Source organism: Anomalospiza imberbis, chromosome 8, assembly GCF_031753505.1.
Source record: "Anomalospiza imberbis isolate Cuckoo-Finch-1a 21T00152 chromosome 8, ASM3175350v1, whole genome shotgun sequence".
Taxonomy (NCBI): Eukaryota; Metazoa; Chordata; class Aves; order Passeriformes; family Viduidae; genus Anomalospiza; species Anomalospiza imberbis.
Window position 1 is genome coordinate 17,824,604 of NC_089688.1, and position 16,958 is coordinate 17,841,561.

Sequence of the window (16,958 nt, forward strand, 5' to 3'; positions counted from 1 at the left end):
TGTTTTAGATTGGGATTCATTCTCGGGACAGTTCAACTCCAATATTCCTAGCTAAGAATATTGCTGGACACCTCTCAGGTTCCTTGCGGGCTATTGGGTCAGTTGCTGTGGGCCAATATGGTAAATGTGCTTGTCTTAACGTTTAATATTCTTTTAAGAGTGGAGCTTTATTCTGTCCAATAATAGATTGTCTGTGTAACTTCCTGGTAGAGTAACACTGCAATTTCCTAGGGGTAAGAGTGTTCCAGTCCTCCCCAGCAGCTACCAGCCTGAACTTTATTGGAGGCCCTGCCATTCTCCTGGGTCTCATTGCTATGGCCCATGATGACCACACCATGTATGCAGCTGTCAAAGTCCTGAACTCCATCATCAACAGTAGCCCCTTGAGTGGAAAACTGATGAGGCACATCCATGGATACCAGGTAGACACACTTTTGTTCATTCATTCTGGTTATAATCTTTCCCTTGTAGATATTTATCCCCAAATCTGTCAATGGGAATGAACCAAACATATCCTGACTATAGCCACTCATGGTTGGAACTTAATAAATTAGGAGGGAGATATAGGATAGTGCTCTATCTCCTGTGCTTACAGTCCCTGGGAACCTCTGTAAGTTTTCTGCTGAAGGAAATGTGAGAACAGATGCCTCATGGTCAGACATGATTTAATAAACTAAATAAGCCAGTGCAGCAGATTTGTGACTGACACACTCTTCACCTTTTACCAATCTTCACCTTTTACCAACACACTTGATCCCACACACAGAAGACCACTTCTCAGGCAGCTTTTCTTCCTCCCCTTGGCTCATACAGCCTAAGATTCCTCTTTACAGACTGCCCAGTGTAGGGCTGACAATTAATTCCTATGGCTCAGTCTTCACTGTGTATAAGGAATTGTGCTGATATAAATAAGTCCTGCCTGAATTGCATTGATTAGGTCTGTCCCAAATTAATCTTTAAACCTGAAAGCTATGCAGATGTAAATATGCAGATGCTTGTTGTATGTAAAATCTAAATTGGCAATATTGGACGGATTGAGGCTCAGGTATGAAGTTTCAGTTTAGTATCATTTACTTTGCGCTGTGTAGGTGAAGCAGAGAACTCTGAAGAAACAGCGAAGACTCTTTAATATAGAAGGTTCCAAACAAGACCCTTAACATTAGGGTTTCATTATTGATTTATTATAAACTTTCCAGTTTGCCAACATGCAAAATGTTCATAAATTGGTTGCAATTTATATTAATATATTTATCCTACTTAGATATTGCTTGCCCAATCCTTTCTTGAAGGTCAATGCCTGTCTTTATCTTGTGTATGAGCTATTCCTTTTAATTTTTTGCTAAACAGTGTTCTCTCCATGTAACTCATCATTATATTGCAATGGAGTGAAGCTTTTTTTTAACAGCCAAGTAACAAATGTGTCTTGATATGTATTTTCCAATTAATTTATATTCTTCCCAACCTGTTCAAAATGTAATGGTTTTCTGAACATTCTTCTCACAGTATGGGGAAATTGTTGGAGAATCAAAGGTAGCCTCAATTGAGAAACTTGCAATGTTTCACAAATGTTTTTCATTTGAGGAGGTAAAAATTAATATTTTTTAAATTAGCACCATTTGTAAGCAATTAACAATGCATCCATGAAGAGTAGCATAGGACACCTACTGTGGTTATTTACAGTTATATTTGTCTGTTGCTTTTTAAAAATTACATTCAACATAATATGGCACATATTTTCCCCCTGTTCAATGTCACAGAGTTGCCAAGCTCCTTCAAAAATTCATCCTTACACTTCCTGCATGAAATTTTATGTCTGGACTGAAATCTTCATTTTCTTCATGATGCTTATGCAAAATGCATGCATGCATGACTGCTATATCTGATTAAAGTATATGTTGGTCTTGAATTAAATACAGATTTATACTTGGCAGGTACTTACTCAGTCTTCTGTTTTCAGTTGCTGAGCTATCTATTGAAGAGGAAAACTCAGCTGCTAAACAACAGGATTTTACAGTTAATTTTCTCTCTAGTGGGCACGGCTGAGCTGGGCTTTGAGTCTTCTGTCATCAAGAATTACAGTGCATTCCAGTATGTTCTCTGCAACTTTGAGGTAAAACTGTTCATGTTACTCTCTGGCTTTGGTTGCATTAAAGATGGTTTTATAATACAAGATTTGGTTTGTTCATAGCATCTCCTGGATCCAATATTTGCATGTTGTGCATTATCATACTGTGGGCCCCCCAGGTCTGCGGGAACACTCCCAGAGGGTCTGCTCCTCAGGGAGCTACAGTTCCCTGCACTAGCAGGGACTTCCCAGTGCCTGCAGGCTGCATTACAGAAACACTCAAAGTTTATTATGTTCTCCTCCCTAAAGTAGTTTCAACTTTTTCTCTGATGTAGCTACTGTTCTCAAAGCTCAGCAGAGCAGTAAAACCTATGCTTTCCTTTCTCTTTCAGCTTTGGATGAAAGCACCAGATAATCTTGATCTTGTTCTTCTTTCGCATCTTGCGGAGATCTTGCAGTCCTCCAGGTATAAACTTGTGTTTGAATCAGAAACCTGTGGGACAAACTTATCTGTAACCTGAAGCTAGAACTCTGAGGTGGATATGAAGGGTCTAATCCCAGTTGGAATCAGAGCATTCCTGTGAATTCAGTGAATCATTCCGGTATTGCTCTTTCAAGCCTGGAGTTAATGATTTGATCAGGGCCAGTCTGAGAAGATGTCTGGTTACCTGGTTCATGTGGAATCACTGCTGTACAATGCAAGTTTAAATATCTGCTGGGGAGGGGAAATCTTAATGTTTGAATTGACTATGAAATAATTTTTTAAAATATATTATTAAAATTGTGTTTTAAATCAAAACACAACCCTTTTATCAATATTCTTAATTCTCTGGACTGGAGCTAAACGTAACTAAAAAGACAAAGCGTGGATGAGGGACTGAGTAAAGCTAGATTTCTGCTTTTTGGTAGCAGAAAGCTCTGCAGAGCTGTCTGGTGCCCCTTGCTAAATTTTACAGGAATAGCATTTTTTGCTACCTGAGTTGGTAGCACTTGTTGAAAATGCAAGAATGTTTTCTTTGAACTTGTTGGAATGCAGCAGTTTCTGGGTTTCTGGGGGAGAGGGCAGAAGAGAGGAATAGAACACACAGAGTGTGTAGAGCACACAAAGTAGTCTTCCCATCTTCATCACTGACACATGTTCGATTTATCTGACGGTGTTTGAAGTGTTATAAAGACATTATTAGAAGCCAAAAGTGCAAAGTATCAGTCAACTTGAGAATCCTTTTTGCTGAAACTCTGAAAATTTGGTAATTTCCAGTAGAAGCTTTTAATAGTCCCTGTGCTTTTTTTACAGAGATGCAGGTCAGAATATTGCAATTGCCTACCAGGTGCAAATGGTGCCCAAGCTTGTTTTCCTTTTCAATGATCCTGAAATCAGCAGCTCCAAGATCACTGTGGCCTGCACTATTTTGTCCCATCTCTTGCAAGGATACTTTAATACAAGGGATGTTCTCAGGTAACCCTCAAGGTCTATGGCTTTTCCTCAGATTTCAGATGAGCTATACTTCTAGAGCTGGAGAGAGCTCGACGGTAGCGCTTCCCTCACATTGTCTTTGGCAGAACACCAGGTCTTTGGCAACTGCAGGATGCCCTGGTGAAAAACTTTTCATTCACTCCAACTTTGTATTTGTGTGAAGGTGAATTGGGTGATTCCTGTTATAATGGTGGCACAGACAGTTCTGTAGGTATGACTGGGATTACTCAAATATGTACTTAATATTTGGTTTCATGAAAGCCTTGTCCCTAAATTATCACTACACTATTACAATTTGGTCCCAAAGAACTGTGTACCTAGTCCTGTTGGTTTGGCTTATACCCCAATAACAATCCTTTTTGTTCCTGAATTTCAATCAGTTGTGTTAGTCAGGATTTCATGAAGCATAGCATTTAAATCCTTGTTTGCGCTTCATAAAATGCAAGCACTGCTTCATTTTATATTCCCAGCCTAATTGTATCAACCTGCAACATATCAACTGAGGAAGGTCCACACAGTGCTGTCTGCAGACACCTAATTCCCAGGGAAATGTATTGCACAGATGAAAGCTCTGTTTTTAATAAAATGTAAAAACAGAGTGGCATGTCAAATCTGTGGAATCTGCCTTTTGCTCTGTTGAAGAGTATGAGTACCTCTAATAGTTAACTATTAGTTAAGTTTAAGGAGTAATTTAATACATGAACTTGGTGTCCTCCAGCTCTTTTGTGATTGTATGCTCTTGGATATAGGTTATCTATACGTATATTCCTACCCTGGGCTTGTAGGAATTTGTCTGTTCTTTTTTTCATATAGCTGGTGAGGCAGGTGAGAGTTGTGGATTTAGTGTGTCAAAATTGTTATGTTGTAAGGAGTGTGAATGAGCATTTTTTCTTAAATAATCATTATTTGTTAGTCCATGGTAATATGATTTGTTTTCATGCCCATGAGTGCTGAGAGTGGACAGAAACAGCACTCTGTCCCTGTCCTTCTAGTTCCAGGACTGCAGGGACTGTAACAGGCTCTCAGCAGCACTGAGAGGTATTGGAGTTTCTGCTGGTCCCAGATTTGGACTTCTAGAGGGAATTTCTGTGTGGGCTATTCCTGCAGAATAACTGGTGTTCTGTTCCTTAAGAAACATCCTTCTTGTGGGCAGGAGGAGATTGTGCACTTTCACTAAATGTGTATATATCACATTAATCTTTCTATCCTTAGAAACAGGTAATGTGTTGAAACAAATTACAGGTGTAAAAAGGGTTCCAGTCCTCCTCACAGTGAACCTGCTAAGGTTTCTCTGTTCTCCTCTGTATGCTTGGAAACCAAGTGGTGATAACAGTGATATTAGAATGCCACAGGCTGCTCAGAATCTTTCATATAAACTGAGTGCTTTACTCAGTTCCTTTCCTCTTGGTGAAAGACCTTTAAAGTAGATAATGTTTTCATAGGAGAATATATTTTACTTTGATTTGTAGATAGTTTCAGTCATCACAATATAAGAAAGATAAGCTATTAGAGAGCATCGAAAGAAGGGCCACGAAGAGCCTTGAGGGGAAGCTAGATGAGAAGTATCAGAGTTCACTTGGCCTGTTCAGCTTGGAGAAGAGGAGACTGAGGAGAGACCTCACTGCAGTTACAGCGTCCTACTTGAGGGGAAGATGAGGGACAGGCACTGATCCAATTCTCTGTGGTGACCAGTGACAGGACCTGAGGGAGTGGCCTGAAGTTGTCAGGAGAGGTTTAGACTGGATATTAGAAAAAGGTTCTTCCCCCAGAAGGTGGTCAGGCGCTGGAACAGGGTCCCCAGGGAAGTGGTGACAGCACCAAGGCTGACAGATCAAGAAGTGTTTGGACAATACTCTCAGGCACAGGTGTGACTCTTGGGGTGCCCTGCTGAGAGTCAGGAGTTGGGCTTTGATGATCCTTGTGGGTGCCTTTCAACACAGCACATTCTGTGATCTCTTAATTTACTTCTTAGTTTATAAAGTTTTCATCCTATTTCTGAAGTGGCTAGAATTTCTAATGGTGGTTGTTAAGTCAGTTAACCAGTATGCAGCTTTGCATATAATCTCCAAGTAAATTAATATATTTCTGTTGACCACAACTGTTTCACTCTTTCTCTGCAAGGGTTGGATTGTTCCTTGTTTACACCTTGAAACCTTCTTCTGTGGATGAAAATCAGTTTTACCTGGATAGTGTGGCTGAGCGACCGACTGAAGGTGAGGGGCTGCCTCTGGGGTATGTGTTGTGATAATTTAACTACAGTATTTCCCTCCCCAGGACCTGATGAACTGTAATTGCAACATTAGTGCTTCTGCCTCCTGTGGCAGGAAGAGGCGAAATTCAAATTTCTTCATATGGAAAGGGACAGCCTGCACCGAGGTGACTCTTTGTTCTCTCTCTGCTAATAAACCAGCAGTAGTTTTGCTGGTAGTAGTATTGTCCAGAGCCAAGACAACGCTGGATTTGAAATATACACAGAGAGGAAGGACATTACATTGAAATTGCCCCCAAACCAACCTACTGGGCTGTTACAAGGAATAAAATTTCAGTGGGCATCCTGGATTTTCTGTGAAGACTTTACTACACTTAGAGGTGTAGCAAATAATAATGTGGAGCTCTGCACCTCTTAAAGTAGCTGTGTATTTGTCAGGTTCATGTGGAGTAACATCCAGTCATTTGGCCCTTTCACTAGGATCTTTCAGTTGAGGCTTTATTGCTATTGCACCCCTAAACAACAGATCATATTAAGGTGACAGTGGTAACTGCAGTTTTTATATAGACATCTCAGCTAGGCAGTACAAGTCAGATGCCTGTTTACATTTCCCTCCCTAGTTAACCTGAAATTGCTTCCTCTGAGATACTGTTCAGCATGCAGTCTGAATGAGTTTTAAATAACTCTAAAGAGAGGACTTGGGCAATGTAAGCACTGTTTGTTTCTTATGTTAGCAGAAATCCTGATGTCTAAAATTTGATGTCCGCATATTTTTACTCTGCAAAAACCAGTTATAATTATTTCTGTGGGGCTAATTGGGTGCAAACAAAATTGTTCATCAAAGCAATGGAACATCTTTTGTCTCTTCTTTACTCTTTATTTCTTTCTGATATTTGTAGCCTTAAACCAAACATCTGGAAAGACAATCTGTCTTCGAAACCAGCTACTGAAGATGCTGTTAGATGTAATACGCTCAGACAAACTTCACCTGTCCTCTGAGTAAGTAGAACCATTAGGAAGTTAAGTGTCTCTGTCTCCCAGATTTTTCATCTTCCTGATGGTTAACCAGGACTAAACACACTGATAATATTTGAATTTTATCAAATACTAAGTAAGAGCAGATTGCATTCAGAGAGACTTTTTTGTCAGTGATTTATCTGACATTCACACAGCTGTATGGTCTGATGACACATCTGATATTCATTTTGGAAAAAGTCTAATTTTTTCAGAAAACATGGTGAAGGGTGAACTTGATGTTTCTTCTGCTATGCAGAAGAAATCCCATCTGTCTCTGAAAATCAAGTCAATCTAATGTGGGATTACTTGCACCACTCTATTGTAACCATAAGAATGCCATTATTATAATTCTACCTTTCATAACTGAAAGGCAGATTTCATAGTGCTGGGAGTTGTAATTGTGCATTTTCATTAGATAGCACATATTGGACTTAAAAATTTAAACCAGAATTTTGAATTTCATAGCTTGAAAGATCTGGTCTGTGATGTATTTTGCCTCATTTATTGATAGACACTCTTAGAAGGGGCTTCATATTAATGAACTGTTTTGCCTGACAGTAATACAAGGTTAGATGTAGCAGGAATTGAATTACTTCAGCTGTGTGGATGAGCTTGTTGTTACATCTTTGTGATTCTCTAAAGGTACACCTTTAATGATTTTTTTTTTCTAGAGAAACATGAGGTTCTAAATCACTTCAAGATAATTTTAAATAATATCTCCTTTGTCTTCCATCATGTTTCCTTCCATGTGTTTTCCTTTACCTGTTTGTCCTAGGGAAAAAGAAAAGACGTTTTTGGCACTGGGGCCAGACTGGTTTCTGCTGTTCACACAGAGCTACCTGCACTTCAGCACAGTTGTGCTGGGAATCAAACTGCTTCTGTGCTTCCTCCACAATCGTTTGCTGCTGAACAAATTCAAGGAGGGGGTAGTGGCTGGGCGTTGGCTGGAAAACAGCTCTGCAGGATTGAATATTCTAATGCGTACGTGTTGGTTTAACATTCCCAAAACACTGCCTTGATCCAGCTCAGTGATAGAAGATGTCTGTGTACATGATAGGAGAATTCCCACTGATCTCAGTAGACCAAGAGTTTAAATTACATTCTAGGGCAAACTTGTCCTGGTATTCAGCATTTCTGTGCTGAAAAGTAGGAAGTATTACTTCTTCCTTGCAGGTAATTAGCAATTCTGATTAGCATCTGCAGGGAGATGGGCCTTTTTGTGTTGCACAAAATTAGGCTACTTGATAAGCCTGTAAGGTGTTCAGATGTCAACTTGTGCTCTGAAACCTTTTGTTTTTTAAAGATTGGTTCAGCCTGCTTTTTGATAATTATACTGAAAAAAGTATAATTTTCTGAAATTAGGTTCTGGAAAAAGGAGGAGAAAGGATGAAAAATATTTCAGGGAAAAAGCCCTTTAACAAAAGTGATAGTGGGAAAAATTGTAATCTGTTAGTCTGGGTGTGGTTTTTAAACTGTTGATACTGCAGACTAGCAGACTACTGAGTGTTCTGGGACAGAGACAAATGAGGATAAAGTTGTCAGTACTCCTTCTGCTGATAATGTCATTTATTTTTAGACACTTTCCTTTTATTTTCCTTTAAAGATAATTTACAAAGTCATCCTCCAGTGCCTGAAAATGGTTACTTCTTGATTTTTGGATTTTCTGTACTGCAAAGATGTCTGACTGATCATGTTCACATCCCTGAGATCTACTTAGTTGTGGCAGAGCTCTTTCTGGCAACTCCACAGTCTGAACCACCTGAAGCAGTCAAGGTATGATAAAAAAATAGCAGACAAGCACCTGAAGCTGCTATTGCATTACTATTTAGACATTTTATGCCCTTTACCGTGAGAGGATTCTCTAGAAATGTTAACCCTATTTGGGTTTTGTAATAATAAAAACTATTCTTATTTTTAAAATTAAGTTAGTTAACTTTTCTTAAATAAAAGTTATGTTCAGAGCAACCTGGTTCATGCAGGTGTTAAATGTTACAAATTTAATAGAAGAGGAAGGAGCTGCTGGAGGTTGACACATGTTGGTTTTGTTCTGATGTAGAGAGAGCAGGAATTGTTCTTGATGTATCATATACAATTCCCTTAATGAAATCTCTTTCCTCCTGTGTAGAAAGATCTTGAGTCTATGTTGCAGTGGATCTTGCAGCACCACCTTAGAGAGAATGTCCTCAAATTTGGGTTGTGTGCAGAGGCAGCTGTGTTACTGCTGGAAATGGTTAGATTCACTGTGGACAAGGTAAGTGTTTCCTTGCAAGGACAGTGCAGTGTGAGTGGCTGAATAAAGAGCCCAGGTGTGACAGATGCTGGTGGCAGCCTTTGCCTGTAATCCCTAGTCCTGCTCTGCCCTCAGAGGGCAATACTGGACAGGGACTGCCAAGGGGCACAACTACTACTGCCCTGGTTATGTAACACAGGATGTGATGGGCTTATATTTGAGAGAAACTACAGACAGATCTTGCCCATAACAGTACTCAATTTTTTCATTCTTGATGATGATATGTCACCTTTCTGGTTGGGTGTATCTTCAGTTTGCAACGTGGGAGTTGGCTACTGGTGCCTTGTCTGACTTTTGTGGCTGTGTCGTGTTTGCTTAGGAATACCTAAAGAGGAACAAAGCTAAGCTTTTATGAATGAGAAGAATGCTGCCTTGACCAGATGCACATTTGTCTGTTCAGCCTATTGCAGATGCAGAAGCCTCCTGGGCGATTGCCTATCCAGGGAATGTTATCGAGTTTCTGAGCTTGATCTATCACAGTTATACACAGGACCCCATGTGGCACTGTCCCGACTTCTTGAAAACTTTGGCTATGATTGCTTTTCATTCAGGACCACCCAAGGTATGTGCACAGGAGGCAGCATAAGCCCTTCAGACCAGAGATGGGTCCCTAGGAGAAAAAAAATCAATTTACAGTAGACTGAATGAAAATGTATTGCTATCTGCTCTCACAGGGTGGGTCTGAAGGCCTTTTGACTCCTGATGGTCCCGCCATTGCCGAAGGGAAAGGCTGTGCTGATCCCTCCTCTCTCCCACTCCTACCACACCCTGCCAAGAAACAAGTGTGGGATTTTGTGCGAGTCCTCCTGATGGACAGTCTTCTCAACATCCCAGCAAACAAACAAGGACATCCCCTTGAGCTGCTTCTTGAGGTTTATCTCATCAGCAGGCTTTGCTGTTCTACCTTGCACTGGGGGTGGAAGGACAGGACATATCCTTCTAGTGACCTAGTAACAAAAGTGCTAACAGTTACAAAAGGAAAGGACTTCTCTAATTCCTCTGCATTAATGTGAGCTAAGAAAATGCTGTCCCCGGAAAACAGAACAGACATTTTTCAGGCAATGTTTAATATTGAAGAGAGGCATGGAAAAAAAAAATATATATCCTTTTCCTTAGTAATACCTGCTTGTCATTAAGGCACCCCTTGAATTTGTTGAGAACAGAAAATGTCACATGGAGCATCGTGTGTACTGATTTTTGAGATAACAAAATTTCAGTCCTCAAAATAAACAAAAACCCCTGTCTCCACTGTAAGTACAGATTAATACAATCTGTAGCAGCTGAGTCTGATTATAGATTTCAACCACTCAAAGCACTCTAGAGAATTAGAGTAGTCTGAAGAAAGGGGAAAATGAAAAATTTAGGATTCAGCTCCAAATTGTCAATAGTCCAGGTGTCCCAGGTGTGAGTTCTGATTCAGACTTAGCTTAGTAATATGAATAGTAATGAACATAAGCTTGACTGCAATTGTAATGAGTTAAATCTTCTTGTGGAGCACCAGCTCCCTAAAGGTTTATATATACTATCCTAAGGTTTGGTACAGTTAAAATAGAGTTTGGATTTCTGACTGTCTGAATCCTGGGGCTGGTAATGGAGCTCAATGTCCCTGAGCACAAGACCTCTTGGGAACCACCTATGAGCCAAATCCTGGCCCTTTACAAAGCCTTGTTTCTGTTCAGCGTGGAGAGGGTGATTGTGCAGGCTATCAGCTAGATGGTGTAGTCCTATGTAAGATTTCCTTATTTTCCAGCTGGGAATGAAGTTCTGCCATCTCATCTATTCTCCAGTAGCTGTCCACATACGCACTCGTGCTGAAAGTGAAGATGAGTCAGATTTCCTGTTTTCCTGCTGTACTAACATGTATGCTGTCACTGTACAGGCTTCTCCAGAAGATGCTACTAGTGAGCAGAGGAGACTTTTTCAGACCAAAGTTCTGCTGTCTGCTATGGATGTCTTTCAGGTTACCAGCCAAGGCGAGGGGAAATTGAGACCAAGAGGTGAGTGGTGAGAATCAGATTGTTTAATTATTGTTGAAATATTATGCTAACTGATATTTAGCATGTAGGTGTAATTTTTAGAAAGGTTTGGAAGCAATAGCTAGGAAGGACAGTCCAGCTCAGCAGGCTCCACTGTCCATTCTATCTTGCTGCAAGCCAGTTTGCATAAGTTATTGTAATTTTATAATTTTTCTGGAGAGCATCTTCCTTTTTTCTTTTTGAGAAGAGATTCTGAATATTAGAAGAGGGGTATGTAGAAAGAAACCTAGGTTTATCTTTGAATGCTTCTGGAAACAGCCCCATTAACTTAGATGTTACTGCTCTCCTTTGAGTCATTAGTTAAACCAGTTCTTCATTACAGCATTTTAGTGAGATTGGTTCCATCCTCAAGGTGGACATGTCCTTTCCAGTCTGAGTAAGGTATTTCTGCTGTACCTAGAGTCTTCTTAGACATGTCCCAGCTCTGAGATATTATGGCACGAGACTGTTCCTTCTCAGCTCTGGTAAACTCACAATTCACTTTTTTTTTCATTTCCTCTTGTTATGGAATAATCAACCCTATGGAATAATCAACCTATCCTCTCCAGCAAGCAGTGATCCTCATGGTACTTCAGAATCAGCTGCACCCCTATCCATGATGAATATTGCTTATTTTGTTCAGAAGCTGGTTGAGAAACTGAGCAGCAGAATGTTTGTGGCTGACCCCAAGCAGATCCTGATCTTCATTGCCAAGCAGATTATGTGTGTGAGTCACGTTTTTTCTCCCCAGCTTTTATCAACATGCTGTAATATGCTGTTTTTTTACACTGAGGTCATAATACTGCAATTCTGAAGAAGATGGCTGTAATCCATTTGGTGATATTCCTGGTTTTTTTTTTGCATGAGAACATAACAGCTGTAAATTATAATTAGAGATGGTGCAGCATAAAGAAAGGATAGTTAACTCTTTTGTGACATTGTCTGTTGGCTATGTACACATTGCTAAACTGGGATAAATTAATCTCTTCCACAATTATGGGTACTGCAGCTGAAATACAGAAAAATAGAATTTTTACGTAACAGGTAGTTCAGGGGAATTTTGCTGAAGTAAGTTTCCAACAGCTTAAATGAAGTGGGAGGAGTGGATCCTTGGGGAGAAAGTTCTTTGAGCAAGCCAAGTAAACTGCTGTTTTGTGTTTTCACAGGTCTTAGAAAGCTCTGTTTCTCAAAAGGAATTTTTCCTCAGTGCCCTGTACAGTTGCTTAAACAGAACCATCCTGTATTGCTTATCCAGACCACAACAATCACTGCCTGAACAGTTTAATGTTCTGAATACTCTCATTGTTCTGCAAGAGCAGTGGGACATTATTTTTGCAACTTACAACTCTAATAGTAATTTTGTCATCTGCCTGATGTACTGCCTTTGCCAACTGAACTCGGGCAGGTACAGATGTTCATCTTATTATGTTTCTTTATATCTTTGTGTTATACCTATGAAAGTGGTTGCAGAGGGGGAGATGTCACATAACTTAGGCAATATCCAGTCTGGAGAATCACTAGATGCTGAGCCTGAGCTGGATCCAGCATTTCCAGCAGCCTACTCACTTCAGAGTAGTAACTGCAATTAACAAGCTTGAACTGATTTCAGTGGAGCTGGCTCACAAGCCCATCAGGAAAATGAGGATCTGGCAATCTTCCTGGAATTTGGGCTAGGATCACTCCCAAATCATGTAGGTGGCCATTTTCTGAGACATCTGCATGGGGTAATTCAGTGAGATTTTTTTTCTGATCCAGCAGTTATTTGTGTGTAGCTACATTTAAACCATACATAGAAGTGTGAATGGATTTTGTGATCTTTGTGTTATTGTTACTTGGATCTGAGCTGCAACATTTTAGTTGTTCTGACATTGGGAATTTTGCCCTCTGCCATCGGGTAGGGTAGAACATCCATACCCACTGCTTGCTGTTCTTACAGATGTTGATATAACAGATGCACTCTTGCTAATGTGGCAGTTGTTAAGTTCCCACTTGCTGAAAATCCTATGGTGTTACATGACTGCTATAAGCTCCAAACCTGAAAATACTCATCTATTAAATGAATCAAATAGGACTGGATGTGCAGAAACACCTGTAGCTCTTTCACTGTTCTCAGTTTGTTCTAAGTCTGGTTTCCTTACCTGCCCTCCTTTTTTTCCCCTTTGTCACAGCTGTTCGGAAGGTTTTGGGGTGGATGCAAAACCAAAGCTGGCTTCTTATCACCAAATTTTCCTTGCACCCAGTGAAGAGGAAAAGGGCAGCCTGCCTTCTCCAGATGATGGTAATTTAGGGCACATGTTGCCTGTGGCTTAGAGAGAAGGAAAATACCTGTGTTAAGCAGTTATCAGAGCAGCTTGTGCAAGTGCCACTTATTTTCTCTTTGGTGTACAGGCACTGCAGGCACAGCTCAGAGAAAGGAGAGTTGTGCTAAAAATTACTTGTGTTTGCATTAAGCCTTTTTATTCAAAAGTCACCCCAGCATCCTCAGGAGTAGTGGGTATCAGTTTGGAGATATCTCCTCCATGTTATGGCCAGTATAAAGGGCCAGATACATACACCATTTGTTGCTCTATTTCTTTTTTTCAAGGCCCACAGAGGGTTTGTCTGTTATATGAAGAAAGAAGTATTGGAGCATTTCAGAGAAACACAGAAAAATGTTTGGGTTGTATTCAGTGTGGTCAGCTGAACCCTGCAGCAGAGCAGGGTTTTTTTTTAATTTTTATTTTTAGATATATATTGGCTTGGTTAAGATGCAACCAAATCAATCTGGTTTGCAGGGAAATAGAGTAAAAAAACTCAGCACTTCCTTGTACAGTATCCTCCTACTGTGTCAAATTGTTTCACAACTTGGTTACCTTTGCCCCTCCATCTCCAGTGATGTTTGACAACATAAAGGGATATCCTTTATGTGCTTTAGCATTCTATGCATGATAATAAGATGTTCAAAATTCTGATTAAATGGTTTTCCAAAGCAGAAACCAGTTAAAACCATGTGTCACTTCTACTCGTTTCTTTCAAGGAGTTGAAATATCATAAAAGAAATGTCCTGCTGTTTTCTGTATTAGATTAGCTAGTCTAGCTTAGAACCTGTGGAGGTAGTGGACAAAAAGGCACAACTCCACTGACTCTGGCTGTTACTCTGAACCAGTGCTTTTCCAAATGAGATGTTTTCGCTTTACCTGTTGCTTGACTTGAAAACATAAATGAATAATTATTTTTTGGTGTTACTTTTGTTTCCTAGTCCGCCAGGAGATTCTGAGAACAGCAGAAATCATCTGGAAGCAGCTCATTTCTCAGAGGCGGCAGGCTCTGGAGGACATTTACAAGATGGATCTTTCTGTAAAAGGAAATGACAAAGAAAGGGACATGAAGATAACAGAGATCACTCCTTTATGGGAAGAAATTATGACTAAAGCTTGGCAACATTTGCTAGGTCTCTATTCTTTTATGGAACACTCATTGTAGTAAGCAAAAATGTTATGGTAAATGGGGCACCTGGTGGAAAGCTGCTGTTCCTTGGTTATGCCTTTCCTCGCCTGCTGAGAAAACAGATTCTCAGTTTCTCTCATTTAGGCTAGTGATTGCTTACTGTGTCATAACCCAGCCCTTGTGTACTCACCTGGTGGTGTCCCAGGGCTCATGTTGTACTGCAAGAAAGAGAAATTATCTTAGATGATTGTAACCCATAGGAAGATTTAAAAGGGATGATATATGGTTGAAAGAAGGGCATTGCAATGTGTGTGGTGCTGCAGTGATTCAAAGTTCATGTCTGTGTAATGAAACATCTATGGCAGACCTCTGTGAGGCTTTTAAATGAAAGCTTGAGAAGTATGTGTTAATTCACTTCTCATAAAAATAGAACATTATTCATCTGGAGTGACACACTGCCACGTTGTTTTGTCTTGTGTAATGGGGATAGAACCCCTCTATTTTCTGACAGGCTCAACTACAAGTCTTAAAAGCTTTTTGTATCTGTTATTCCCTTGCAGTATCTGAAAAGAAGCTTCTCCAGAATAAAGCAGGGCCAGGCCTGTCCCAGAGCAAGCACAATTCCTGGAGTGAAAGCCTCTCTTCAGCTATTAGGTTCATACCTGGCCGCAACACAAAGGAAATGTCATGCAAATCAGAGGTAAATTTTGCTCTTTGTCTTTTCTGGGTCTGTTACTGGTCTGCCTGTTATATAGCTCTGGATCTGGGAGGCTTCTGAGTGTGTCTGTTGGTTGACATGTTCCATTGTTAACTAGACAGCTATTGCAGCTGAGGCTCCTTTTCTAGGCTGCTAGAAATAATCACAAAGAAATAGTGACCTGAAGAACTTTTCTTGGCAGCCTGTTCATGTAGTCTAATAATGCATAGGGCCCAATTATGGCACTGGAAAAACCTAAGCAGCCCAGATGCTTAGGTTAGCCCAGATGCAGAGGCTTACAGGCCTCTGCTTGGGGTGGAGCAAGGTGAGGAGATGCCAGCTTTGCTGCTACTCTTGGCTTGTATCACCTATGCAAACCTTGTCCTTCAGGCTCTGAATTAGTAGGAAGGCTCAGGTGCTATCATAGTACTATCCTTAGATTTTCTGCTCAATATGAAGTATTAAAGGTCCAAATTTTAATTTAACCCCTAGAGACAGGGAAATAAGTCTTGGTGTATAATCCAGGGATGGCTTTGGAGGGTATGCATAATTCCTTCTGTCAGCAATGAAGATGTGAACTATCTTTTCTGTACATAAGCTTCTCCTGTGCTGAAAGAGAGGGCCATTTCCATGTTTTTGCTTAGCATTGTCAAAAATAGACATGGAAAGCATGAGATAGATGTTACTTTTCAAGTGTACTCTACTAGGGGTAGAGTAACTAGCTATAGGGTAGGGCAAAAGTGCATTGACAGAATATTCAGAGCTTTAAACCAAGCTTGTGTTACTTTGCTGCTCAACATATTAAGGTCTTTTTTCTCCTCTTGAGGAAACAAGGAGTCTGTTATTAGCCTCACTTGAGGGAGCCTTACTCCTCTAGCTCAAGCTATAGGAGATTGCAGCTACTTCTGGTCATGGCTGGTTCACTTGCAGGTGTTTTGACCAGGCAGACTGGGACACCCAGCTAATGTGTCTGATAGTACTTTACTGAGCTGACAGGTTTTTTTCAGCATGCCTCAGAATCCTTCTCAGTCCTTAAAATCACACTGCTGCTTACAGAGTGAGCAAACTCTTCCCAGGTACATATGCATACCGTGATGTCATACTACAAGCGTGTTGACTATTTGCCCTGGGGTCTGTTTAATTATTTTTTAAAATTAATTTTGATTATTACAGCTGATTACACCTCAGTGAGCAATGTAATTGATATTTGTAAATGTATCCCAAGGAACATTTTGTACAACATGCTTTTTGCTGTTGAAGGTTAAAGACTCTGTTATTGGTTTTTCCCTAAATATGCCCACATCATTAGTTCCTCCAGTGAAAAGGTTGCCATCTGGAAAAGGCAGCACGGAGACATTATTCAGGCACAAGTGCATGAAATTGGTGTTTCTACATCTTCTGTTTCTCTTCTGCAAGGAAGCTGCTTGTAATTAAAGGAGCTGGGTTTGGAAGAAACATTACTCACTTGGTGTTATTCCTTATCATGTCAAGTACTGACAGCTCCATAGCTCTGATAAATTGTTCTTCTCAATGAGATATGAAGCTACAGTTCCAAATGTTCTTCTCCTTTCTCCCTCTCCCCCTTTCTCCCTCCAGCCTGTCTTTCAGAGTTTGATGCACTTTTTAGAGATGTGAAATATAAGAGGAGGAAAATGTTGCATTACCTCTCAACAGCCCTCTTACTTACATTAGAAAAGTTATATTAAAAGTAAATGGTATTTGTGTATTTAATTCGTATTTTTGGCAACTTTGGTAATCACTTTAA

The 16,958-nt window shown here is 40.2% G+C and overlaps 1 protein-coding gene and 1 long non-coding RNA gene across 12 annotated transcripts in view; one reads left to right on the forward strand and one right to left on the reverse strand.

The window, feature by feature from the left end:
- Window positions 1-16,958, forward strand: part of WDFY4 (WDFY family member 4) — a 130,976-nt gene that overhangs the window by 51,500 nt on the left and 62,518 nt on the right. For 9 of the 11 annotated variants that reach the window (XR_011001375.1, XM_068197574.1, XM_068197571.1 and 6 more), the window contains 18 exons: window positions 9-120; window positions 232-422; window positions 1,958-2,110; window positions 2,458-2,531; window positions 3,360-3,521; window positions 5,661-5,752; window positions 6,648-6,747; window positions 7,541-7,746; window positions 8,369-8,538; window positions 8,891-9,016; window positions 9,456-9,617; window positions 9,730-9,927; window positions 10,935-11,052; window positions 11,640-11,797; window positions 12,237-12,475; window positions 13,239-13,348; window positions 14,309-14,500; window positions 15,057-15,196. Coding sequence is in view for 8 of the 11 variants with exons in the window: in XM_068197574.1 (XP_068053675.1) it covers window positions 9-120; window positions 232-422; window positions 1,958-2,110; window positions 2,458-2,531; window positions 3,360-3,521; window positions 5,661-5,752; window positions 6,648-6,747; window positions 7,541-7,746; window positions 8,369-8,538; window positions 8,891-9,016; window positions 9,456-9,617; window positions 9,730-9,927; window positions 10,935-11,052; window positions 11,640-11,797; window positions 12,237-12,475; window positions 13,239-13,348; window positions 14,309-14,500; window positions 15,057-15,196 (2,703 nt within the window). In the remaining 3 variants the exon portion in view is untranslated. Of the gene's footprint in view, window positions 1-8; window positions 122-231; window positions 423-1,957; window positions 2,111-2,457; window positions 2,532-3,359; window positions 3,522-3,625; window positions 3,703-5,660; window positions 5,753-6,647; window positions 6,748-7,540; window positions 7,747-8,368; window positions 8,539-8,890; window positions 9,017-9,455; window positions 9,618-9,729; window positions 9,928-10,934; window positions 11,053-11,639; window positions 11,798-12,236; window positions 12,476-13,238; window positions 13,349-14,308; window positions 14,501-15,056; window positions 15,197-16,958 lie in introns of those variants that run through there. The other 2 variants (XR_011001376.1, XR_011001377.1) reach the window with 2 other exon arrangements.
- On the reverse strand, window positions 8,686-16,825 carry LOC137478057 (uncharacterized). Its single transcript, XR_011001378.1, has 3 exons — window positions 16,659-16,825; window positions 14,247-14,404; window positions 8,686-9,380 (listed from the first exon to the last, which is right to left on the reverse strand). It is a non-coding gene; the product is annotated as an uncharacterized lncRNA (long non-coding RNA).